The sequence below is a fragment of the Phoenix dactylifera genome, chromosome 6 (assembly GCF_051530095.1).
Source record: "Phoenix dactylifera cultivar Ajwa chromosome 6, Ajwa_hap1_PhDact_Kaust_v1.1, whole genome shotgun sequence".
Taxonomy (NCBI): domain Eukaryota; kingdom Viridiplantae; phylum Streptophyta; class Magnoliopsida; order Arecales; family Arecaceae; genus Phoenix; species Phoenix dactylifera.
The window spans coordinates 26804510-26831264 of record NC_143195.1 but is presented as its reverse complement, the minus strand read 5'-3'; the positions used below and the strand labels follow the sequence as shown (position 1 = coordinate 26831264).

General features: G+C 36.0%; 1 protein-coding gene across 9 annotated transcripts in view; it reads right to left on the bottom strand.

The window, feature by feature from the left end:
* The window catches only part of ARP9 (actin-related protein 9), a 58552-nt gene extending 34262 nt beyond the window's left edge, over window positions 1-24290 (bottom strand). For 3 of the 9 annotated variants that reach the window (XM_088723495.2, XM_088723498.2, XM_088723499.2), the window contains exons 1-6: window positions 24168-24284; window positions 23949-24021; window positions 22828-22946; window positions 22636-22695; window positions 22478-22543; window positions 18171-18273 (exon numbers count right to left, since the gene is read on the bottom strand). In XM_088723495.2, coding sequence (XP_088579621.2) covers window positions 18171-18273; window positions 22478-22543; window positions 22636-22695; window positions 22828-22946; window positions 23949-24021; window positions 24168-24170 — 424 coding nt within the window. In that variant the 5' untranslated portion in view covers window positions 24171-24284. Of the gene's footprint in view, window positions 1-18170; window positions 18274-22477; window positions 22544-22635; window positions 22696-22827; window positions 22947-23948; window positions 24022-24167 lie in introns of all 9 variants that reach the window. The other 6 variants (XM_088723496.2, XM_088723497.2, XR_015987933.2 and 3 more) reach the window with 5 other exon arrangements.
* Window positions 24291-26755: the final 2465 nt, after the last annotated feature.

The following is a 26755-nucleotide window of genomic DNA, read 5'->3' as shown; positions in this document are numbered from 1 at the left end:
AATACAATAAATTCTGAGAATAGATAAAATTTTCCAATTCTCCCACTAATAAACTGGAAATAAGAAGTACACAAATCATATTGGGTTTCAGATGCTGATATAGTAATTTATAAACTCATTAGTTTCAGGAAAACTGGTAGTCTGGTACACTGTTCCCCATATATGAAAGCAATGATTATCTCTAGCATCATAAAGGAATACAAACAACTGTTAGGAACAGTGAAAAAAGTAGTTGAATTAGGAAAAGAGCACACAATTCTGAACATAAATTAGATGCTAGAAGTAGCATTTATGAAATTTTATTTAGAATCACTTTAAGAATCCATAATTACTTTTAAGAATCCACTATGAGAACAAAACATCTTGAGAAGATAAACGTTATAGTCAAATTAGAAAGGCGTTATTGCTAAAAGATAATTTAGGCAATGGTGTGGTAGCCTGGTAAGTAAGAAAGAAAAAGGAGAAAACTTGCTCAGATGTGATAGATGAGAGGAAAGGAGTTTCAGAAACTTCGCATACAAGATATAAAGAAATGAAACATTCTGAACAAGAGGTACAGATGTCACAAATGGACACATTTAAGATCTGAAAAATGAAAACCAACAGTTACCACCCCTGCTTGCTAAAGGGAGATGAAAAGAGTAAGTGGCAGCACCACTTAAAGAGCTTGCAAAACCTAAGAAAGAGAGAGGAAAAGAGTAAATGATAGTATCACTTAAAATGCTTGCAAAACCAAGACCTACCATCATGGTACGCCATGCCATACCAAACCGACAGAATGGAGCATACCATACTGTACCAGTTCGATACCAGTGCCTCCGTACCGGATGTACCGACACAGTGACAAGGTGGCACCAATACAGGGCTCGGGATCGAGACAGCATACCTTGCCTACTATAACGAATCATGGTTTATTTGCACCTTATACTAGATTTGCAATATAAGTTGCATCTAAAGTTGGAATTTTTTATATTTCAAAATCATAATTTTATCCCTTTCATGAATTTGAATTTTTTGAATTTTAAAAGGTGAGAATCTTCAGAAAGTGTTTGTTGTTAAAAGGTGAAAGTTCGAAAATGGAGAAAGCTAAAGAAACAATGAGCAAAATATGAATTTGGAAAAAACTAGTAAAAGTCAACGTCGGCGGAACCGACCCAAACTGGCCAGTTCTGTCCGTTTCGAACCATACTGGAGCTCACCGGTACAGTTTCGGCTCTGAAAACGGCATGCGTTCCCGGAGCCGGAGAAGGAGAAGGAAAGAGAAAGCGAGCGGAAGAGGGAGGGAAAGGGAGAGGAAGAGGGAGAGGGCGCCGACGGACGGCTAAAGGAGCCCGACGAGAGGCTGCAAGGGAGCCAACGCTGAGGAAGAACGGCCGCTTAAAAAAATTGATGATTCGTAAGTAAAGTCGGCAAATCGGCTGCCGGCTTCATTTACGAATTGGCAAATTCTGTTTCGAAAAAAATAGGAGTCGGCCTCTTAAGCAGCCCTTCTTCCCCAGCCCCCTTGCTACCTCCGCCAGGCTCCGCCGGCCCTCCATCGGCATCCCTCCCTCCCCCGCTCTCTCTCTCTCTCTTCCTCTCTCATTCTCCCTGTCCCCCATCTGTTCTCATGTGTCGGTACGGGCCCAGCACGGCACGGCACGGCATGGCATGGGCTTGTACCGAGCTGTCCCATCGGAGAACTGGTATAGGGTCCGATACTAGTTCCTCCAACCTTAGTCAAAGTAGAAATTTTTTATCTCAAGATTTTAGGACCTTTTCCATTGCATAACCAAACACCCTGCATAACAAAATCTTGAGTAGTAATTTTAAAAACATGAAAAGCCATGAAATATCATGATTTTGGAGTAAATCCAAATGCACCGTAAATAGAATTACAGGAAGGAAAAAATTGTGGAAAGATTGCAATTGTAAAATGCTAATATGTGCAAGATTATAAGTATAATATGCTAATGTGTAAAAAAGTAACGAGTACAGCCGTACGGGTCTAGGGATGAAAAAATATGATGACAAAATCCTTAAGCTAGGCATAAGCATCAAAGCAAGCACATGAGCAACCATATGCACAAACATAAACACACGTCAGCACATGCAAGGCAATGCAGATCACCACCCCCTGCACGCATGCACAAGCACCTACAGACATGCACATGCACATGCACACCACATGGTGAGTACACGACCACTAAGGGACTGGGGATGTATATGTCTAAACTTATGTACATACTTATACAATGAATACATTAAAAAAGAAAAAAGCATCATGGACAGCATAAGATTATTTCAGTAATTGAACAGTTTACAACTGATAGTCCAAGTGGTAGTAATGGAATTTAGTGGTAAAATACACGCGCAAGTGCCAAAACGACAATTGCTAAAGGAAGAACAATACTGTGTCTATAACTAAGAAAGTGCAATAGGAGGCGAGCCAGACACAAGATCTAGAATTACAGTTTTATTGGCCAATAAATCTGCCTAGAATGAAATCCCAATGATAATAAGTGCAGAAAAAGGTGGATCCTAGTAGCAGGTCTGTTGGTTGATGAATTTGAATACGGTTGGTTGGCAAAGTCAACTTACACCAGCATAAACTGGCATGGTAAAATAATGCAGCATCACAAGCAAAAGATGCTAGAACAGTAGAATTTTGCATATGTGATTCAGTAATGAGGAGAAAATTGTTCACGAAACACAGCAAGGAGGAATTGAACCATCAACAAATGCCAGGCAATCAAGAAGTTGTCTAACTACAGGCATCCAAAGAAAATGATGGAAGTCTGGAAACTGAGGAAGAGCAATCATAGACACGTAAAATTGCAAGTTAGGCTCAAGCTGCAGCCATGGCACAAAACCAGAGACAGATAACAAAGTGATGTCTGGAATATGGCACTGTACTAACATGAACTTGATATGCAACACTTACAAGGCAGCAGCAAGTGCACTCCATGACAATAAGGTACCATGCCAAGGTAAGGTCTAAGCCAAATTGTCTGACACAGAACTAGGACAATCTATAAAACAACAAAGTCCGAGACTAAAACACTAGGACAATCTACAATGATGCAACAGATAGTGAACATGTGAAACAAGTGCGAAACAAAAAATACGTAAAACCAAGAAAAGCTACAAACAGTGTGGCTGAATCAAGATAGTCGCAAACATGTCATGCAAATGATGAAAGAAGAACAAGATTAGTGATGCAAACAAAGATTCTAAACATGAGGAACCCAAAAATATCTTCAGAAGAAACCTAAACCCTAATGCAATCACAATTAGAAAACCAAGTCCTAGAAACTGCGAAGTAGTTATTCTAAATCTGCAGCAAGTGAGAAGGCTTTGAAGTGGATGAATTATGATTTTTCATTGATTGGTTACACAGTTTTGCCATTGATGCCGGATTTGAGTCTAGTCACGTTTTAAGTCTTATTTTGGTAACTTTTGCGTTAGAATCAGTCGCTTAAGTTAATTAATGAAGTTCAGGATTCTTCAGAATGACTTTGTGGACATTGAAAATTGAAAGACGAAAGTAGAATAAAGTTTGAGTACCAAAGTGAAATTTTTCTCCATTTCTTGCTTTCCCTCTTTTTTTCTTTTTCTTCCCCTTCTCCCATCTCCTTGGATATCTCCCTTTAGTTTTTCTCATTATTTGGTATCAAATCAACACCTAACTGACCTCATACACTAAGTGACATAAGTCATGTCTAGTACTCCAGTAGACGATCAAGTCAAAACCAAAAATCTTTAGACTCTCAATCATGCTCTTACTTTCCATTTCATTGTCAAAATAAATAGAAAAGATTAAAACTAGAGGAAGAAAAAGACATGTCTGTCAATAACATGGGGTTGCAGCAAGGTTTGCAATCTCAGTAGTGGCCTTGTACTGGTACCTAACTAGTACAAAACTACAAACCGTACCAAATGTCGAAATGGTACATAAACTTGGTACTGCACTTGATATGGAGGACATACCGAGTCTCTATATACCCTACCAAGTACCAATACAATAAGGTACTTCCCATACTATGAAGTACGGTATGAGATTGCAAACCTTGGTTCAAGGCTTCAAGCTTTAAAAGGTTGGTTTTAGTTTCAAAATCAGCCAGGGTAGATAAGTTTTGATTTGGGCAGTTTCCACAGTTTGGATGATTTCGGCTAGTTCTAAATGATTTTGGTTAAAAATATAAAAAGAAAATCAATTAAATTTAAAAAAATAAAGTAGGAAGAAACAAACTATTCATCACTTTAAATTATGTTAAATTGTTCTAGAGATTTAGACGTACAATTTCATTGTTTTTGAACTTTGAACTAAATTATTTTCTAGAGAACATGATGTTTACAAAAATCATACTTAGATCACAATATATTATTTTATTATTTCTAAGCAATCCAATATAAGACGATTTATATCCTATGAGATTAGATAGACAAATCCATGTCAAAAACTTTATTTCAAATACCTATAGAACATAATGCTGCAATGCTTTTGAATCTTCTTGCAGCCCCATTATCCATCTAATCTAGATAAAATGATGTCTGGATTGAAAGAACTAAAGAAATGTCCAAAAAAGGGCAGAAATTGCTCATTTATAACAAATACTACAAGGTTCACCATACTAATGCGTACCACTCACTAGCAGGCGCACCGCATCATACCAGTATCGAATAGAGACTTGGTACAAAAGGTGTACCTAGTCTCGGTAAACCAACCCTTGTATTAGGTGTGCCAACTCTATACCAGCATGGTACCAGTACCAAATCTAGTACGAAGATTGCGAACCTTAAATATTAGGATTTGCATGTCATTTGTAAAGCATAATAGCTATGACATCTTAAGCTTGTTTTTAAGGTATCATCTCAAATAAGAATTGTTTAACAAGCCAAAAAATAATTACGAAGAGCAATGCTCAAGTAATGTTTTAAACAGAAATCACTAATGTACCAACATAAAATAAAATTTTAGGTTACTTTGAGCATATTTATCATGATTTAGATTTATTCAAGTATTGAACTTCATATAGAATAATAGATTCATGATTTAAAATTACTAAAACTAACCAAGGTTATCATCAAGTATAAGCTCTCACTTTTAAAATTAAAACAAGCACAAAGACATGATGTCTTAGTAGGAAAACTCAACTCAACTAAGCCTTTGTCCCAAACTAGTTAGGGTCAGCTATATGAATACTTTTCATTCATTCCGCTCAATCAAGGACCGTACTTTCTAGGAGACGTTAAGATATCAAGTCCTTCCTTACTACTTCATCCCATCTGATTTTCGATCTACCTCTATCCCTCTTTTTTCTATATGTATCAAATGACTTCTTCATACTAGTGCATCTCTCGGTATCCCTCTTTTTTCTATATGTATCAAATGACTTCTTCATACTAGTGCATCTCTCGGCCTCTGTTATATATGTTCAAACCATCTATGTGACATCCTTTATCAATTTGTTCTCAATAGGTGCTACCTCCACCTTTTTATGAATGATTTTATTTCTTATTTTATTTTTTCTTATATTATCACACATCCATCTCAACATTCTTATTGTGGCCACAGTAATTTGGTCCATATATTGTTTTCTAACTATCCAACATTCTGTATCATAAATCATAGCTGGTCGTATGGTTGTCCTATAAAATTTGTCCTTCAACTTAGAAGGTATTCTATAATCACATAATATTCCTACTGCACTTATCCAATCTACTTTAATCCTCTTAGCAACTATGCCTATATTTTGTACATAGCTAGTCTTAGGCCCATATAAAAAAGGAGGGTTGCGGTAGGTTGATGGCCAACATAAAACTATAGTGACATCATATGACCATGTGAGGATGATAGTGTTATTTTGATGATTAACAAGCAATTATCTAGAGTATGTTATAAGTTAAATCGATACTTCATTTATAAGTCTATTACTCTCAGTATATTTGCATAAATTGATATAGATACATTTCATTGTTTATTTGAAAGAATCTAACCTTGAGATGCCGCAAAGTGTGGATTGAGTCGACCCAAAGGATGATTGGGTCGACCCCGGCACATCAAGAAAGCATTTGGCACACTTCTGCAAAAATGGCACAAATGAACAGTGAGTTGGGTCGACCCAAGGAAAGCATGAGTCGACCCAAACATCAAGATCCTCAAACAACTCAGAAAATGGTTCTCTGGATTTACTGAGAGGGTCGACCCAAGATGAAGTTGAGTCGACCCAAGCTTGAGTCGACCCAAACCCTGAGAGGGTCGACCCAAAGGCAAGACAGAACAGATGACAGAAAAGGTTCTCTGGAAACCCTGAGAGGGTCGACCCAAGAAGAAGTTGAGTCGACCCAACTGAACCTTGAGTCGACCCAAAGAAAGGTTGGATCGACCCAAGTGAAGGAAGGCTGAATTGCAAGTTTCTGTGGTTCTGAGAGGGTCGACCCAAGGAAAGTTTGAGTCGACCCAAGTGAAAGTTGAGTCGACCCAAGTGAAAGTTGGGTCGACCCAAGGACAGGTTGAGCCGACCCAAACACGGGCAGAAGCATAACGGCTAGTTCTGCAGATGTACTTTTTGTCCTTCCAACAGTGAGTAACGGCTAGTTTTTGAATTCTAACCATTGGGGCTTGTCTAATAGATGTAGGAAACTATTTAAAGTGGCACTATTCATCAGATAGAACAGCTTTTCCAAAGAATATCAAAGAGTACACAAGAAAGAGAAAGTGCCCTAATCTTCTTCATCCAAGTGCTTCATTCAAGAATCAAAGAAAGGGGTTGAGCAGATTCAAAGAGTTATCAAGAGCTTCATCCTCCCTTGAAGAGTGAAGCATCCTTGACAAAGAAGAGAGAAGTCACTACAAGCGATAAATACTTTTTAAACTCTTCTTTGTAGATTATATTGTTTTATTTGCTCATCTAGGAGTTTAAATCTTCTTTCTTTATTTGTTAAACTACTTGTAAAGGTTGGTTGGTTAGCCCGCAAAACTAACGGAATAGGTTGATTGGTGAACCCGGAAAACCAATTGTAAAGGTTCGTTGGTGAGCCCGTAAAACCAACAAAGGTTCGTTGGTGAGCCCATAAAACCAACATAGGTTTTTGGTGAACCCGGAAAACCAAAGTGTAAAGGTTTTTGGATTGTGAGCCCGGAAAACAATCCAACTGTAATCCGCGGGATTATAGTGAATTCCCAAGGGGTCGCTTGGAGAGTGGACGTAGGTGCTAAGGAGAGCACCGAACCACTATACTTCTTGTTGTTTGTATTGTGATTTGTTTAAGTTTACTAACTCATCATTTAACATAAGTAAGATAATTAAAAGTAAAAGAAACCAATTCACCCCCCCTCTTGGCTTGTCACCTTGGGCAACAAGTGGTATCAGAGCAAGGTGCTCCAATAGTACTCATTGATCTCACAATCAAGAGTTAAAGATCATGACAACCCAAGTGGGATGTTCTATGAGTGAGGGGCAATCCACAAATAGACCACCTCTTTAATGGCACAAACTACACATATTGGAAAGCTAGAATGAGGATATTCATTCAAGCTTTAGACTATGAATTATGGTATATCATTACTAGAGGACCTCACACACCCACACTTAATATAGAGGGCACTATCATACCCAAACCAGAAATGGATTGGAATGAAAGAGATAGAAGATTGGCACAGTTAAATGCAAAAGCTATTAATGTACTTTATTGCTCATTAGATGTAAGTGAATTTAATAGAATATCTACTTGCATCTCTGCTAAAGAAATTTGGGACAAACTTGAGGTCACTCATGAAGGGACCAATCAAGTTAAGGAGTCAAAAATAAACATATTAGTACACAAGTATGAATTGTTTAAAATAGAATCTACTGAGTCCATAACAGATATGTTTACTCGTTTTACTGAAATTATAAATGGGCTTAAGAATTTAGGAAAGTCTTACACTAACTCTGAATTGGTGCGAAAAATTCTCAGGTCTCTACCAAGAATTTGGGAGGCCAAGGTAACCGCAATTCAGGAAGCTAAGGACCTCAACACGCTGCAATTAGAAGAACTTCTAGGATCACTCATGACCCATGAGTTGACAATGAGGCAAAATTCGGAAGATGAGGTCAAGAGAAGAAAGCCAATTGCCCTAAAGACTACCACCCTTAAACAACAAACTGAATCGGAAGATTCAGATGATGATGAGGAATTTGATGAAGAAGGGATGGCTATGCTTGGAAGAAAATTCAGAAAATTTATGAGAGGTAAGAATAGATTTTATAAAAAGAAACCCTTCCTCAAAGGTAGCTCAAGCAAAGAAATGGGTAAGGACAAAGAAAAGGAAAAAGAAACTCCTATTTGCTATGAGTGTAACAAACCCGGGCATTATAAGATAGATTGCCCAGATTTGAAATGGATGGCAAGAAAACTGAAAAAGAAGAACTTCATGGCTGAATGGAGTGAAAGTGAGGAGTCAAGTTCTGAAGAGGAAGATCATCAAGAGACGGCCCAAATGTGTCATATGGCCAATGACGATGAGGTAGATTCTGAACTTGACTGTGATTTTACTGTTGATGAATTACATGATGCATTCTTAGAACTCATGGAAGAACATAAGAAACTAATCAATAAAAATAAAGTTCTAAAAGAAGAAAATCAATCTCTTATCAAAGATAAGTTAAAACTGTCTCATAACTATGAAACATTAAGTAGGAAACTTACAAATGAAACCAAGAATCTAATTGCTGAAAATATCAAGTTAAAAGAAGATGCTGAAAAATATAAATCCTTGGTAGATAAATTTACACTTAGTTCTACCAAATTAAATATGATTCTTGATAGTCAAAAAGCTGTATATGATAAGGCTGGATTAGGATATAAAACAAATAGGAAACAAAAATTCTTAAAGAACATTTTTGTAAAAGCTAAAAGTGAAAATATTACTTGTCATTGCTGCAATAAATTAGGACATAGAGCATATGAATGTAACTATAGAAAGTCCAGTCAAAACAAATTAAGTAATAATCAAAAGATTAAATTCAAGAAAGTTTGGGTTCCAAAAGGAACATCAAGTACTAACCCTAAAGGACCCAACATAGTTTGGGTACCTAAAGCTCTTTCTTGATCTTGATTGCAGGGGTGTCTTGCAGCTGATAAAGTGGAAAAACGATGGTATCTAGATAGCGGCTGTTCAAGACACATGACCGGTGACGTAAATCAATTTGTCACCTTGGAATCAAAGAAGGGTGGAGTAGTAACCTATGGAGACAATGGTAAAGGGCATATCATTGGAAAGGGTAAAATTTTCATTACTCCATCTATTTTTATAGAAAATGTCTTATTAGTTAAGGAATTAAAACATAATTTGCTTAGCATAAGTCAATTTTGTGATAAAGGGTTTAAAGTCACATTTGAAGCATCTGTATGCATAATCACAAATCCTAAAGATAATAGCATTGTACTTGTAGGACAAAGACAAAGAAATATTTACTTGGTAGATCTTCATGATTTAGGCAAGAAAAATGGATTATGCTTAATTACTAATGAAGAAAAGAAAAATGAAACAAGTTGGCTTTGGCATCGTAGACTAGGACATGCTAGTATGGAATTAATCTCAAAACTAGTCAAGAAGGAATTGATAAAGGATGTGCCAAAATTGATTTTTGAAAAAGACAAAATCTGTGGACCATGTTCGTTAGGAAAACAAACTAAATCATCTTTCAAATCAAAGAATATAGTATCAACAACTAGGCCTTTTGAACTCATACACATGGATTTATTTGGACCCACTAGAACTGCGAGTCTAGGAGGGAAGAAGTATGGACTAGTTATTGTTGATGATTTTTCAAGATATGCATGGGTTTCATTTTTGGCACATAAGAATGAGGCATTTTCAGAATTCTTGAAACTATATAATAATATCATAAATGAAAAGAAACTCACCTTAGTAGCAATTCGAAGTGATCATGGTACTGAATTTGAAAATCAACACTTTGAAGAATTTTGTACTAAAAATGGTATTTCACATCAATTTTCAGCACCTAGAACGCCTCAACAAAATGGGGTTGTTGAAAGGAAAAATAGGACATTGGCAGAAATGGCACGCACAATGTTGTGTGAGTCAAATCTTCCAAAGTACTTTTGGGCTGAAGCTATAAGCACTGCTTGCCATATTCTAAATCGAGTTTTGATACGACCAATAACCAAGAAAACTCCTTATGAACTTTGGAAGAATAAGAAACCAACTCTTAAATATTTTAAAGTATTTGGATGTAGATGTTTCATCTTAAACAATGGCAAGGAGGATCTAAGTAAATTTGATGCCAAGTCAGATGAGGGTATCTTCTTAGGATACTCCACATCTAGCAGGGCATACAGAGTATTCAATAAAAGAACTCTAGTAGTGGAAGAGTCAGTCAATATTATATTTGATGAGTCTGATAGTGAGTCTGCTAGGAAAGAAAATATTATTGATGATGATACAGGAATTATTGACTTTGAAAAGTTGAATATTAATGACGTGCCAATTCAAGATAAGGGAGATGATTGTGTGCCACCACAATCTCAAAACTTGCCAAAGGAATGGAGGTATGCATATGGACACCCTAAAGACTTAATCATTGGTGATCCATCTCAAGGGATAAGAACTCGATCATCTCTTAGAAATTTAAATGATTATCTTGCTTTTGTTTCACAATTAGAACCTAAGACTTATGAAGAAGCTGAAAAAGATACTAATTGGATAAATGCCATGCAAGAAGAATTAAATCAATTTAAAAGAAGTAATGTATGGACATTAACTGAAAGACCAAAGCATAACTCAGTAATTGGAACAAAATGGATATTTAGAAATAAATTAGATGAAAATGGAGTAGTTATAAGAAATAAGGCTAGACTTGTAGCTAAGGGATACAACCAAGAAGAAGGAATAGATTTTGACGAAACATTTGCTCCTGTAGCTAGATTAGAGGCTATTAGATTACTTCTAGGATTTGCATGTTTCATGGATTTCAAATTGTATCAAATGGATGTGAAGAGCGCATTCTTAAATGGTTTTATTGAGGAGGAAGTATATGTAGAACAACCTCCTGGTTTTGAGAATCATGAATTGCCAAATCATGTGTTTAAACTACATAAGGCATTATATGGATTAAAGCAAGCTCCTAGGGCTTGGTATGATCGATTAAGCAAATTTCTGCTTAATAATGACTTTAGTAGAGGAAATGTAGATAAAACACTATTTCTCAAAAGAAAGGACAAAAATCTATTAGTGGTTCAAATATATGTAGATGACATAATCTTTGGTGCCACAAATGATACTCTGTGCAAAGAATTTGCTGATTTAATGCATGGAGAATTCGAAATGAGTTTGATGGGAGAACTAAGCTTCTTTCTAGGATTACAAATCAAACAAACTAAGGAAGGCATTTTCATTCATCAAACTAAGTATACAAAGGAAATACTAAAGAAGTTTGGGAATGAAAATCATAAGGGAGTAGGCACTCCAATGAATCCTACTAGAAAGCTAGACAAAGATGAAAAAGGGAAGAGTATTGATATTAAGCTCTATAGAGGACTAATTGGATCCTTGCTCTACCTTACTGCTAGTAGACCCGACATCATATTTAGTGTAGGAATATGTGCTAGATACCAATCGGATCCTAAGGAGTCACATTTAAGTGTTGTTAAAAGAATCCTTAGATATTTAAGAGGAACTACCAATATAGGATTATGGTACTCAAGAGACTCCTGTCTAGATTTGCTTGCATATTCAGATGCTGATTTTGCCGGATGCAAATTAGATAGGAAGAGCACAAGTGGCACATGTCAATTCTTAGGAAATAACTTAGTATCATGATTTAGCAAAAAGCAGAATTCAGTGGCACTGTCCACAGCTGAAGCTGAATATATAGCTGCTGGTAGTTGTTGTGCTCAAGTACTATGGCTTAAGCAACAACTAGAGGACTATGGAGTTAAGCTAGATAATATTCCTATTAAATGTGATAACACTAGTGCCATCAATCTTACTAAAAATCCAGTTCAGCATTCTAAAGCCAAACACATAGAAATAAGGTATCATTTTATTAGGGATCATGTGCAAAATGGAAACATATGTATTGAACATATATGCACTGAAAAACAATTGGCCGACATATTTACAAAACCCTTGAGTGAAGATAGATTCTGCACGCTAAGGAGGAAATTAGGCATATGTGATCCTTTTTATTGAAGAAATATAAAAGGGAGCAAGTAGTCTCATGATACATTCCTCCAATTTCTAAAAACCCATGAAACATGAGTCAAACTTGTTATCTATAGATTCCTTACTCATGTATCATTATCCCAGAAAGAATTTATAAGGATTGGAAGCAAGAAAAATTTTTAGAAGTAAAAAGGAAGAGAAAAAAAAAATTCTGCACTTGGGTCGACCCAACCCAGAATAGGGTCGACCCAACGTTGAGTCGACCCAAGAAATTTCTTGAGTCGACCCAACGTCGGGACCCCACTGTTAAAAGGGGGACCCGAGAGCACTATTAGGGCACTGTTTGCCCTTGTCCTCTTCTGAATACTCTAATCCCCACTCTCCAAACTCCTCCAAACTCCTCCAAACAGTAGATTACCTTAAAATCTTGGAGAAATGGGACCCAAAAGAGCCGTAGCCAAGAGATCCGGAAGAGTCTCACGGATCCAACGTGAGGAAAGGCAACCTACGGAGCCATCTACAGTGTCTCCACAACGTGAGGCACGTGCGGAGCCACCTCCTCCTTCCCCCTCAGTTATACTTGCAAGATTTGCGGGGAGACCGGTTACAACGGGGAGAAGGATCCATTCCGAGTTCTTTGATCAAGAAGGTTTTAGGTTGAGGGAATGGATCCAAAGGCAAGGTTGGGAGTATCTTTGCTCCCCAGATGTGATGATCTACCCTGGATTAGTTCGGGAGTTCTATGCCTTCCTTAAAACTGGAATGGGAGGGCTTATTTCGGAAGTTCGAGGAGTTAGGGTTCGAGTTTCCGAGGAGAGTTTAAGTGAGCTACTTCATCTTCCCTGCGAAGGAGCCACTCGGGAAAAGCCAAAAAACAAGATGAGAGCTCTGTAGTTGATTATGGAAAATGAGGACTTTGACTTCTCAGAAAAGGTAATAGCAAGCTCTTTATCTGCTGAAATGAGATTATTGCTCAGTATCATATATAGAATTTTATTTCCAAAGAGCGGGAGATTCGATCTCATCACAGAGTGAGATCTAGTAGTGATGGAGTATATTATTCAGGGTATTCCCCTGAATCTCCCGGCCATGATACTGAAGCAGATGAGGAAAGTGATCTGCAACTCCAGAGTATCACTACCTTATGGTATGATACTCACGTTAATTTTTCGACAGCACGGTATATCTGTCGAGGGGGAGGCATCCAGGAGTCTGCTTCATACTGACACATACACTGCACGGACACTTATACGCATGGGATATGAGAAAGTGAACGGGCAGTGGATTAATACTGGAGCAGGGATTCAGGGTGAGGCACCAGAGGGTGATGCACCAGATCATGGAGACCCTATCCCTGAGGATGAGGAGCATATGGATCATCCTACTACACCTTCAGAGGCTGGACCATCGTCATCTGTTCCTCCGAGAGATACAGATGAGTTCTGGAGTAGGATGACTGAGATCATGTCAGCTCAGGCGAGGACTATCACTGACGGGCTGACGAGCAGATTAGATAGTATGTCAGCTCAGGCGAGGACTATTACTGATGGGCTGACGAGCCGACTGGACATCATGTCTACTGAGATCAGTGATCTGAGGCAGCAGATAGGAGCACTCCGGAGAGAGAGACCCATGGACCATCTGTGCCACAAGCTGCTGAGTCAGAGATATCAGCACAGAGTCATCCAGCTCGTCATGCTCCACGCCAGACACAGTCTCACCAGGCTCGACCTCCCCTCGCCACGTACACTAGGAGGATGAGGACTAGATCCCAGCCATTAGATACTCCCTAGGCTGATATTAGCATTTCTGTTTAGAGCCTAGGCTAGATATCTAGTCTCATATGTATTTTGCTTTTATCATGTATCTTTAAACTTTGATTAAGGAACATTGTATTTGTTTTTGTTTTTGGGCATGAATGTACTAAAATGTTCCTATTTTGATCAATGAAGTTTGAATGTTTGTTATTTATTGTGTCTTTTCCCATGCATCTGTTTGATGATAACAAAAAGGGGGAGAAGTAAAGAAAGAGTAATAGGGGGAGAAGTAAAGGTAGAGTGATAAGAGGAGAAGTAAAGAAAGAAGGAAAAATAATGAAATAACTTGTAAAACAAATTAAAAATCATATAGGAAAGCATATACATCCAAGGGGGAGCAATTTGCAACAATGAAAATGATTAAATCAAAAATTTCTATCAAATTTCAGAATTTGGCATATAGAATTTCAGAATTTGGCACGCACCTTTCACACCTCGATACATAACCTGAAACTCATGTTTTATCTCAAACTTTTGGAGTTTCATCTTTAATGAATTATAAATGAAAGGGGGAGCAATTCAAAAAGTCAAATTGGCAACATTTGAATAATATAGGGGGAGACTTCACTCTTATATATGAAAAGCTGAAATTCAGCAAGTTAAGCCCTTTCAAAAACTGATTTTAAGATAAGTATCAATAGGCTCATACTCTTTATTTTGTAATCATCAAAAAGGGGAAGATTGAGGATGATAGTGTTATTTTGATGATTAACAAGCAATTATCTAAAGTATGTTATAAGTTAAATCGATACTTCATTTATAAGTCTATTACTCTCAGTATATTTGCATAAATTGATATAGATACATTTCATTGTTTATTTGAAAGAATCTAACCTTGAGATGCAGCAAAGTGTGGATTGAGTCGACCCAAAGGATGATTGGGTCGACCCCGGCACATCAAGAAAGCATTTGGCACACTTCTGCAAAAATGGCACAAATGAACAGTGAGTTGGGTCGACCCAAACATCAAGATCCTCAAACAACTCAGAAAATGGTTCTTTGGATTTACTGAGAGGGTCGACCCAAGATGAAGTTGAGTCGACCCAAACCCTGAGAGGGTCGACCCAAAGGCAAGACAGAACAGATGACAGAAAAGGTTCTCTGGAAACCCTGAGAGGGTCGACCCAAGAAGAAGTTGAGTCGACTCAACTGAACCTTGAGTCGACCCAAAGAAAGGTTGGGTCGACCCAAGTGAAGGAAGGCTGAATTGCAAGTTTCTATGGTTCTGAGAGGGTCGACCCAAGGAAAGTTCGAGTCGACCCAAGTAAAAGTTGGGTCGACCCAAGGACAGGTTGAGCCGACCCAAACACGGGCAGAAGCATAACGGCTAGTTCTGCAGATGTACTTTTTGTCCTTCCAACAGTGAGTAACGGCTAGTTTTTGAATTCTAACCATTGGGGCTTGTCCAATGGATGTAGGAAACTATTTAAAGTGGCACTATTCATCAGATAGAAAGCTTTTCCAAAGAATATCAAAGAGTACACAAGAAAGAGAAAGTGCCTTAATCTTCTTCATCCAAGTGCTTCATTCAAGAATCAAAGAAAGGGGTTGAGCAGATTCAAAGAGTTATCAAGAGCTCCATCCTCCCTTGAAGAGTGAAGCATCCTTGACAAAGAAGAGAGAAGTCACTACAAGCGATAAATACTTTCTAAACTCTTCTTTGTAGATTATATTGTTTTATTTGCTCATCTAGGAGTTTAAATCTTCTTTCTTTATTTGTTAAACTACTTGTAAAGGTTGGTTGGTTAGCCCGCAAAACCAACGGAATAGGTTGATTGGTGAACCCGAAAAACCAATTGTAAAGGTTCGTTGGTGAGCCCGTAAAACCAACAAAGGTTCGTTGGTGAGCCCGTAAAACCAACATAGATTTTTGGTGAACCCGAAAAACCAAAGTGTAAAGATTTTTGGATTGTGAGCCCGGAAAACAATCCAACTGTAATCCGCGGGATTATAGTGAATTCCCAAGGGGTCGCTTGGGGAGTGGACGTAGGTGCTAAGGAGAGCACCGAACCACTATACTTCTTGTTGTTTGTATTGTGATTTGTTTAAGTTTACTAACTCATCATTTAACACAAGTAAGATAGTTAAAAGTAAAAGAAACCAATTCACCCCCCCCTCGTGGCTTGTCACCTTGGGCAACACCATGAATGTTGAGAAAATCAAGTTTTAGTAGGAACGTCTATAATAATTGCTTGCATCATAATAATACTTAACTTGGTTATACAACATTTATAGGTAATCAAGGGTAACACTAGAAAATTTTCCAAAAACAAGAAATTTCATGCAACATAACAAGCTTTTGCTTGTATCCATGATAAAATGTGAAAATTCCATATTTTATGAATTTTACAATCAAAATAGTTTTTTGTTTACATAAAAATTAGAACTAAATTTGTATATTTCATGAAATATAAGTTATCCTGATCATCAAATTACTCTTCTCTTAATATTTTGGAAGCCAAGACTTAATTTCTTTTAAGAGCTTATTTGGATGAATGGAGAAATATAACCAAAGGATTGGGAAAAAAATGTAGCAACAAAATGATGCTAAAGGAGGAAACCAAGAAAAAGATAAGCATGGTTTTTCCGGTAGTTGTTGTTTCTCTTATTGTAGGAAAATACAAGGAACAAAATAATCCATTAAGCCTAGCAATTAAGAATGAAGATGATTATTGCTAATTTATTTGTTGTTTTAGGTAGTAACACGAACCATCTAGTAACAATCTAAGGGATCTTCAAGGATCCTTTGGGGATTAAGCTAATGACCGGACTGAGTTTATTCTAATCTGACATAATTTATTGAAATCATACATAAAAATCATCCCATAAACACCATCCCTAGAAGAAGGTTCCCACGGTAATGCGGGCTTTAATTGGGAGACCATGGGTGCCTTACATTGTGGCTTCAAGCCTTCAACACAAGGGTTGGAGAGACACCCTACGCACCTCTGCTAACTACTTACCTTCATTCCTATTATGTTGATGACAAGGACTCAAGTCCCGACGGGACATCCCGCAGGATACCAAGACAAGTACCATCCCAAGTGTCTAGATAGGACCATCCCATCATTGTCCCAGCATCTTCTATGGCATGTCTTGTGACATCCCCTATCCCATAGGACAATGGAGGTGCATCCCGTTCCGTGGAAAAATTGGGACAGCCCCATCCCATGGAATTTAAAACCTTGGTTAATAGAATCGTCAATCCAAGTGCTAACCCAAATCCCTATACTTGAGAAAAGATAAAGAGAGAGTGAGAGTTGTTTACATGAAGCAACTCCACAGGCTCCATTCTTCACCATCAAGTTGAAAGTAAGTGGCCATCGGAACAAAAGTAGGGCCAGACTTCTTATAATAGCCTCGACAAAATTATCAAATGTACATTATATACGTGTGTGTCTATATATGTGTGTGTGTGTGTGTGTGCGCATATATGTGTATATATGTGTGTGTATATGTGTGTATCTATATGTGTATATATATGTATATATATGCATGCAAAGTTTCAAATCCCATGGAGTAGGACCATCCCGGCTTTTTAGTGGAATGGGATGCACGGCCATCTAGCTCCATCCCAAAACCTGGGACAGAAGATGTCCAAGATGCCCCAATCAAGATGCTGAGACGATGGCGAGATGGTCCCGTCCCGACACTTGGGATAACACCTATCTCGACATCCTGATATCCCACCATAATTTGGAACCATATACAAATATATATATCAAAGACGAGGAAGAAATATCCAATATTCTTGATTTTGATTTGACTGTATTTTACCAAATTGGTTAGAAAATGTTACGAGAAATAGCTATAATATTTCATTAATCCAGAGCTTACCAATACCATTAGCAATAGCATAAGTTTCTTAAGTACCTAAATTTTAGGAGCTCTTCATGCACAAAAGTAATATCAAGCAAAATTTGCATAATGGAAGTATAAAAAGCAAATAATTTGGGGGAGAGGGAAAGATGGGAAGGCAGACAGAGAGAGAAGAGGGGAAAAGAGGAAGAGAGGGAGGTCATTTAGAAGGAAAGCTACTTAATGAAGACAAACATTAAAAAATTCAAGATAATCAAAAGTTCAATTAAAATATTGAACTTTATAATGGAATATTATGAATTTAGTAAATTAGGGATGAAAGCACAAAAGAATTATAAAATTAAACATGTATAACCAGAAAATGTAGATTTTAAAATTACCTGCAGCCAAAGTTGAGCTGGGTGTTTTCTCCCTAACATTTGTCCAAGTGAAAGTAGTATCGCTTTTACCTTGATGTGGAGGATAAGCATCAACCCTACCCATCTGCAAAGCAATGTACGTAATCTCATATGCATGAGAGATAACCAAGCTGTCAAACATTTGTATTTGCATGAATACTTATCTAAGTTATTGAAGAAAAAGTTCAAACAAAATACAGATTATGTCCATGAATTATGGAAGAGTAATAAAAGGTTCAAACATGTATTCAAGTTTGGGCATAAATCAACATGCATCAGAATTGCCCATTAGTACTATAGCAGAAAGTGGTGTAACAACAAGACACAACCACATTAACATGTACCAAACCCATATTTACTAAAATATTATTGAGTTTATTACAATTATGCGCATATTAACTGGTCTGGAGTAATACAAGATGAAGATTTCATTTTTGCTTTTTGAGCCTTTTGGTAAGAACTCATAAATCTCACAGTTCAATTAAATCTATATTCTTTCTTTGGATGTATAAATCTTGTAAAAAGGTTTTGTAGGGGAAAAAAAAGAATCTTGCCACCTGCAATTTTATTCATTAACTGACATTTCTAATTTTATAAAGAGGGAAATTTAACCTTCTCTCCTACACTGCCCACAAATAGACAGCTAGATATAAAGTTAATTCCAAGAAGGATAGCAAGAATACAGAATGAAATCTATTCTAATACTTAAGACCAACTCTCCCAGTTCTTGTTCATGAGACATGCTGCCCATCCGTGTTTCCTCTTCTGCTGCATCTACCAACCCATGCATGCTAGAGCAGTCCATGCAGGTGTTCCTGCCCTGCATCTCCATATTTTTCAAGACCATGTGCATAGGGTAGCTCAATTGGTTAAACATGTAGATGTGAACCATAAGGTTGAATTTTCTAGCCCTTCCTCGATTGTTTTATTTGGTTGGATCTCGTCCTTTCTCTTTCTTATTTAAATTTTTTGAAAAAAAAAGGTGTCAAGCTCTAGTAAAAGATAAAGCAAGGGGTGAGATATGGAGCACACAAAATGATTAAAAAAACAGTATCAGGTCTTTTTGGCTTTTTTAAAGAAAATGATAAATTTCTCATTCAACTTGATAGAAAGCAGAAGGGTGTTGCCAAAATATCAATATTAAGTGTGATAGCAGGTGAGACGAACCTAGATTTGCCAGCTGAAATTAATCTAACTGTTAGCCACCAGAACTCACCAAGGATAACCAAATCAGTGGTGTCAGCATGGATCAAGTTTAAATTATCATAATGTTGGGTGTGACCTTGTCATTGCAATGGGTCAAAATGTCATGGTTCCAGTAGAATCAAAATAGCTCCCATGGCAAGGAAGCATTTATATAACTTTCAAAGAATAGATTTTATTGGCATCTCCGCAAAGAATCCCAGAGAGTTCACTCAACATACCAATCCAATGAAGACTATGCAATACAAAGTTTGAGTGTCCATTGCATGAGTCCAAATTTGTTGAAGAGGCATTAAGATAGCAATCCAAAAAAACTCAGTACCATGCAATTTATTGCGAAAATGCTGGCATGATGTTACAATTTTACAGATCCAAAAATGTGAGGCAACAATCAATACAACCCCCTAGACTAGGCTATGACCCCTCGCATATGACAATCCTACATAAAAGTCTAAGATATATATACCCAGTTGAGGTATATAATATACAATCCATAGATCTAACAATCAAAAATATGAGTTATTGGTTGATTGGTTCGCAACGGCTTAACACAAGAAATATGCATTGCTCTCACACTGAACATTAGGGCCATTAATTTACATCAACAAGATACCTGGAATTCCAAAAATTCCTTCAGCATCCACTAGCAATCCTTTTGAATAAAAATCAATTTTCGCATTGTGTTGAGTCCTCAACTTCATTAATGCATATGTACCTTAGATGTAATTTATTACACTAAAGTGCCTACATAGACTAAATATGATACTGTGAGCTTCCATAGCCCCTAGATTTCATAAATTCCCTTTGTGGCTTCCATGCAATCTGGTTATGCCCTTCTTCCCCTTTCCATGGAACTCAACATCTACTTTCTTAATCAACAACCTTTGATCTCTCCAATCAATGTTGGACTTTAATCCTACCAAAATACAGAATAACTAAATTAGCTAATTTAAATTCTAACCAAATGTCTTGATTACCAACCATGGAAACCCATGTTATTTGTACTTCAACCAAAAAAGGGCATCCCTTTAACCAAGGTTTTAAAACTCAGGTTGAATTTCACTCCCCCTGGTAGAGGTTTGGTTTTAGCAGTTTCAAGAGAATTGCTCTGATTCAAAGCTTCACTCAGAAACATCACAAAAGAAACCAAACCAACAAAAAGTCAACAAAAAATGAAAGAGACCAAAGCAAATTACTTCACATCATTTTTTGTGTTTTGAGTTATCTAAGACCATATTCAGTAGTTTGGGTAGTTTTAGGCTGCAACTGGAATATATGTTTGTATTGAAGTTAATGCATTAAAAATATCTCAAGGTTGTATTAAATTATTGAGTATAAATATCGAACATCATTCAACCAAGCACAAAATAACAAGTACACAACGGTAAGAATTAATTAAATATATCTATTTAGTACCACAAGAATATAACTTGAGTAACCATCTAAGCAAGGAAAACCTTTTAAAGCATATTTCACCATATATGATGTAATTCCACACCTATGCAAGAAAAGACAAGCTAAGTATTTGTCATTCTATTTGACTTTAATAACATACCTAAGTAAGCAGAAACCAATCTAAATAAAACCCATTTTATTTAATTATTTTATGTACTATTCCATTTTGATTTTTTATGAAGAGGAAAAAAAACCTCCTAATTAAAGAAAAAAGATCGATACCAATACATAGTGGTTTCTAATTAACAAAGAAAGTAAAGAGAGAGAAAAAAATCAAGAAAATGTAAATATTTACTTTTTAAACAAGAAAATGCTGTTTCCATCGAAATAGCTAAACCAGGCAGAAACTAACCAAAACTGCTAAAACCAGCTGAAATCATTGAAAACATCAAAACTAGCTAAAGGCAACCAAAAAACTTACAAAGCCAAAAGGCTTGGTCAATTTCAGCAGAATTGAGAACTTTGCCTTATGCCTACCTCCCTCTATGTGCCTCCTCAATTATGTACATGATTATCCTGTCTCTTCTCCAATAGTGAGTGATCTGTTTCATCTAAACACTATTTCTTCTCTAATATCCTCCCAATACCTCTTCTAGCCATTGTTTCAAGACCTTATTATTTCTTGTTGTTGTTATAGAAGCCTTTACCAGCTCTTTCACTAGTACGAGTCATCTTTGTATACAAAACATGCATGTATACTATGAATATTGGTGCTGAGTGATCACCAACCAAAATTTAATTTCATTGAATTCTTATGACACACAATACAAGATTATTTTATATGACGAAGTAACGTTTGAGATTTGTTATCTACATTACTAAACTCTTTAAGTCGGAAAAAAAAAAGATTGTAGGATTTTCTTTTCAGATTTACAGCCCCAACTTAACTTATTTATTGAGGCTTCTTTTTAAGGAGGAATCATATATTATTTAACGCATATCTGAAATCTCAAATGAATTGGGACAACAATGATCCACCAAAAGTGTTTCCTAAGTTTCTAGATTCCATCTTTGAGTAGAACACAATCCAATAACTCTTCAAACTAGAGTTTGATCCAAGCATTCAATAGGACACTAGTAATCTAATATCTGATTTGACCTAAAGTTTGATTGTCGCAATCTTTGATCAACTCAGTGGTCATTATGCTTTCACAACCCACCCTTCCACATGCTAACAAGCAAGCGGTAAGGGCTCAAGGGTTCGAGTCTTGAGTAGTGTCATTCCTCAAGATTCCAACCCTGACTATTTCACTCCAGGAATTTTTCTTGGTGCAAATCCTGGGTTCATGTCTAGCCCAGCTACTTCCTCTTCTCTTACAGGTGGGGCTTCCCTCCTGATCCCAAAGGACAAAAAAAAAAGAAAAAAACATTGGGTAAGATCGTTAAGTATCAAAGAATGTATGAAATCACAAATTTAAAATAGTGTCGGAGGCAACTTCAAGAGAATCAGTAAGTGAAGCTAAGTTTCTCTTTCACCCCCACCCAATTGCATGATTTTGGCTCTGCCCTGGATACGGTCAATGAATTCCCTTAATGCTGATATCAATTTCAAGATTCCTAGGTGGGGTTTGCAACCATAAATTGCATATTTACCATAAAACAATCTTACCTAGATCGAGATCTGGACATACCTTAAACGGATATGAATTGTTTGCAGCTTCTTCATCAAGAAATGGAATCTTTAGTAAAGACGCAATCTGAAATTGAAAGACAATCCTTACTACGTGCAGACAATGTACAAATGTTTAAAAAATCAACACAAAATCCAAGATAATTTATTTTCCCATACGATGTCATAAGCCTTCTCACGCTCCAATTGCTGCGCTGGTGTTACTTCAGAGTTAAGCATCTGAAACCAAAAAGAAAAAAAGAAGAAGGGAGAGAGAGAATGGAAACAAGAAATTAAATGTAATCATCATAGTAAGCACTCTTGCTAACCAGATCCACTTTCACAACAATTTCAACTTCTTATCTCCAATACCTGATCCTGCACATTTTTCTTTGGCCCCTCATTCTGTTCCTTCACATGCCGAGCAATGCACTGAGGAATGTTAAAGGGTACTTGTTGATGAGCAAAGCCTATTCTAACATTTGACGAGCCTTCATATAAAACACAAACATTAATCAAACAATTAGTAAATAAACTGTTGGAGTTTTAATTAAAAAATAAATTTTTTTATCTCCCAAATTTTAATTGTTTTAAATGCTTTAAAATACCTTCTTGTGAGACACCTCTTTCAGAAGAGTTGTAACTCTTCAAAAGAGAACGTTGGTTTTCGAAAAGATACGGTGTTTCTAAAATATTACATATTTTCGGAACCATCGCATCTCTTCGGTCTTCTGGATAGAGTCTATAAATAGACTCATCCAGAATTAATCTAAAGACAATTCAATCTCTCTTTTAACTAATATTCTGTCTTTTGAGAGTTTCTTCTACAAACAGAGTTTTTTTACTTTTTAACTTTCTGCTTTTTTTTTTTAGCCATCTGAAGAAGTTGGTCAGGTCAAGCCTCCCGGGCTAAGCTGGGTTGTTGTACCTTAGGAACGAGATCGCTGCAAACCCACACGTAGAGAGCGAATCACGTTTTTAGGGCAGTGTATATCATTTGCCTCGATCCATCTCGGCAAGCTCTTTTCAATCTTTTGAATTTATTTTAGCAAATTATTTTTTTATAAAATAACGATATAGCAATTTCTAGGCAAATAATTTTTCCAACATAAACAACATCATATAACCAAAAATCATCAGTCAAGAAAAGGGTAGATAACTCAAGGAGTTATTAATTCCGACTTAGAGGAGGGGGGAATCAAAATATCGAATCACACTGGAGCAAAAAATTAATAGGCAGATCAAGAAAGGAGAAAACGTGGGCGGATTTTCGCCAATAAAACATAATATCAACGAGAAATTTAGGAGAAATCAAAAGTATAGTTCCGTATTTTTGCTCTTGTGAGAAAGGAAGGGGTGAACCCACTCATAATGTCATCAAAGCAACGGAAAGGTTCAGTCTTTTCGTCATTCTTTTTAACTATTAAAGAAAAAGGAAACAGATTCTAGCAGCAAGATCATCGGATAAGAAAACTTGGGTTAGGGTTTGGCACCTGGATTGATGACGACTAGATTGGCGCCCCGCTCGGCGATGAGCTGCGAAGGGACGACGGTCTTGAGGTAATCCTGAAGAAAGAACAGAGGGAAAAGGCGAGACAAAGAGATCAGAGAGCTAGGATTTATGTTTAGAGAAGAAGAGAAGGGAGAGGATTGGAATGTTGAGAAAGAGGAGAAGGAGAGAGGGAGAATTTGATAGAGATGCAGAGCTTCACCATGGCAGCTATGGCTGACGAGATTGTTGCAGGCCGAGCAAGCGCGCGATTTTGAGGGTTTTATAGCCCCTGTTTCGCTATTCTTGTTTCCTAACCGACAAGAGCAGAAACGTACTATGCGGGCACCGCATAACAACTTGGCCGTATATGATGGCCACCTGATAGACGGCTGTGATTCCATCGATAGATAGACTTGATTTCTTATTTTAAAGCACCAATGTGAAAGAAGTAAAATGCTCAAACATGCTTTGAAGTATTATATTATTTAACTAAAATAGTTTTAGATAAATAGCTTCCCTCAAAAATTTTATCCAACGAAAAGAGCCTAATCAAAAAATAAAAAAGCACTTAATAGTCCAAATAAAGCATGTATTGATCATTACTAGATAAGAATGGCTTCTTATAATCATCCATCTAAAATTACATCTTTTTGGTAGATATATAGTATTTCTTGTGAACTAAAATAACAACTATGGCACAAAATTGTGCTTATATGATGACAATCAAGTACCTTCAGTACATGAAAAACTAAACTTGGTATAATATGGAATAGAAATCTAACACTTCTCTAAATGCCCATACTAAAGAATGAAGATAGCATTGTCAAAGAAAAATGAATATGTAAAAAAAAAAAATAAATTTTGTAATGCATAAGCTGCTTGTGATTTCTATTTGTAACTTTCTATTCAGATAATCATTATCTTCTCAAGTTAGGCAACTATTCTAGCATAAATGCAAGATTGAAATATTATATATATATATATATATATATATATATATATATATAGAGAGAGAGAGAGAGAGAGAGAGAGAGAGAGAGAGAGAGAGATTGAAGAAAATGATGAGGACACTCTATCTAACTTCTTTACAATGAGAAACATATGCAGCTATAAAAATAGATCCTTGATTAAAATTTGGTTCACTTTAAGCATGGCTATTAATAAAACAACAAGGTTTATATGTATGTACATAAACACAGAATATTTGATAAAAGAATCCAAAAACCATTTTAATCAAATGATTTAATATTCAATTTACTTAAACCTCTTTACCTATAATAATATGAGAATGCAAAACAAAATCTAACTATATAAATATTATATATAACTATGTTTAGACATATTGATCTAATTATTCAATTTCTTATATTGATAGATAATCAATCACTATATTGGAAAAAGTTAGCATTTCATAAATATCATAGGAAGGAGAATAAAAACTCATTTGATATTGTAATATAAGAAATGATCAATATTTTACTTATCTCTTCCTTTCAAAGGTAATATAGCTTTTTTATACCAAAAAAGGTAATGTAGCTTTTTACGTTAACATATATTTTGAAAAAATTTTTCTTAAAATGATTTATAAGACCTTGCATGCTATAAATAATATATACCAAATTTTCTCATTCTTTTAACTTTCATCCAAAGGGATACAATTATTACAATTATATTTATATTTTCTAATAGGATTAAACTTAAGAGCGAACAACAAAGTATGTATTCTTTCATGTTACTCGATATTTAGAAACTCTTACATCACATCATCAATTGAACTATAAATAAAGTCCTGACTCAACTTTATTGAACCCAAATACTTAATATAGAAAATGTATAGCAACATAGTATCTATACTGATATCAATCAAAGCAATCAAATTTTGAAAAACAATAATATTATTTAGATTACAATGATCCATATGTATTTGCATGAGCAAATTACTTAGCAATAAAAAATATATTTTCTTATCCACAGTTGAGTTTTGAAACAATAGAAAATTAAAAGGTAATTGGAAAGTTTATCAGCCATGTAATATTAACATCATTGCTAATAAGTAGATTTAGAGATCAAAATAAAATCAAAATAATTAATATAATATAATTCTATTTTAATGATGCAAATTTATTTGCAAATAATGTACATATGCAACTAAAGAAAAGAAAGAATTGAAAAATAAAAAGAAAGAAACAATGCATTCACTAGGGCAACCTTCATAATACTAATTTGTGATTTTTAATCATTTCAATGATAAAAAAATAAAAATCTCATCTTTTCACTATATATTGATAAAATTATGTAAGCTAGAAACTTTATTTATGAAGAAATATACATAACTAAACTAAAAATTAAAGGTATATATTTAAGATAAATAAACTAGATTATGTTAGTCGATGTTGCTAGCTTGCCAAGCCCGTGAAGTCTCTTGGTGTTTATATAAAAGATGTAGGACTAAATATATGCCCGCACAAGTCCTTACATAGACAATCAAAAAAAAAAATGTAGGGAGGAGGGCAAAAATATGAAGGGGCATTCAGAATGCATAGAAAAGTTAGCTTCGATTGAAATGCTCGAAAAATTGCATTGTGCGGGTATATGTGTAAGGAGGGATTTAGGAGGGGTTAAAATTGGAAAAAAAATAATATAAGTCTGACTGATTTACACCTTATGTAGCTATGCAAGAGAAGAGAGCAAAGAAAAAAAGAAAAACAAGAGAAGAGAAAGGAAGAGGAAGAACATTATATCCATGAGCAGATAAGAGAAAGGAAGAAAACATAATCTAACATGAAAGAAAAAAAAAGAGAAGAGAAT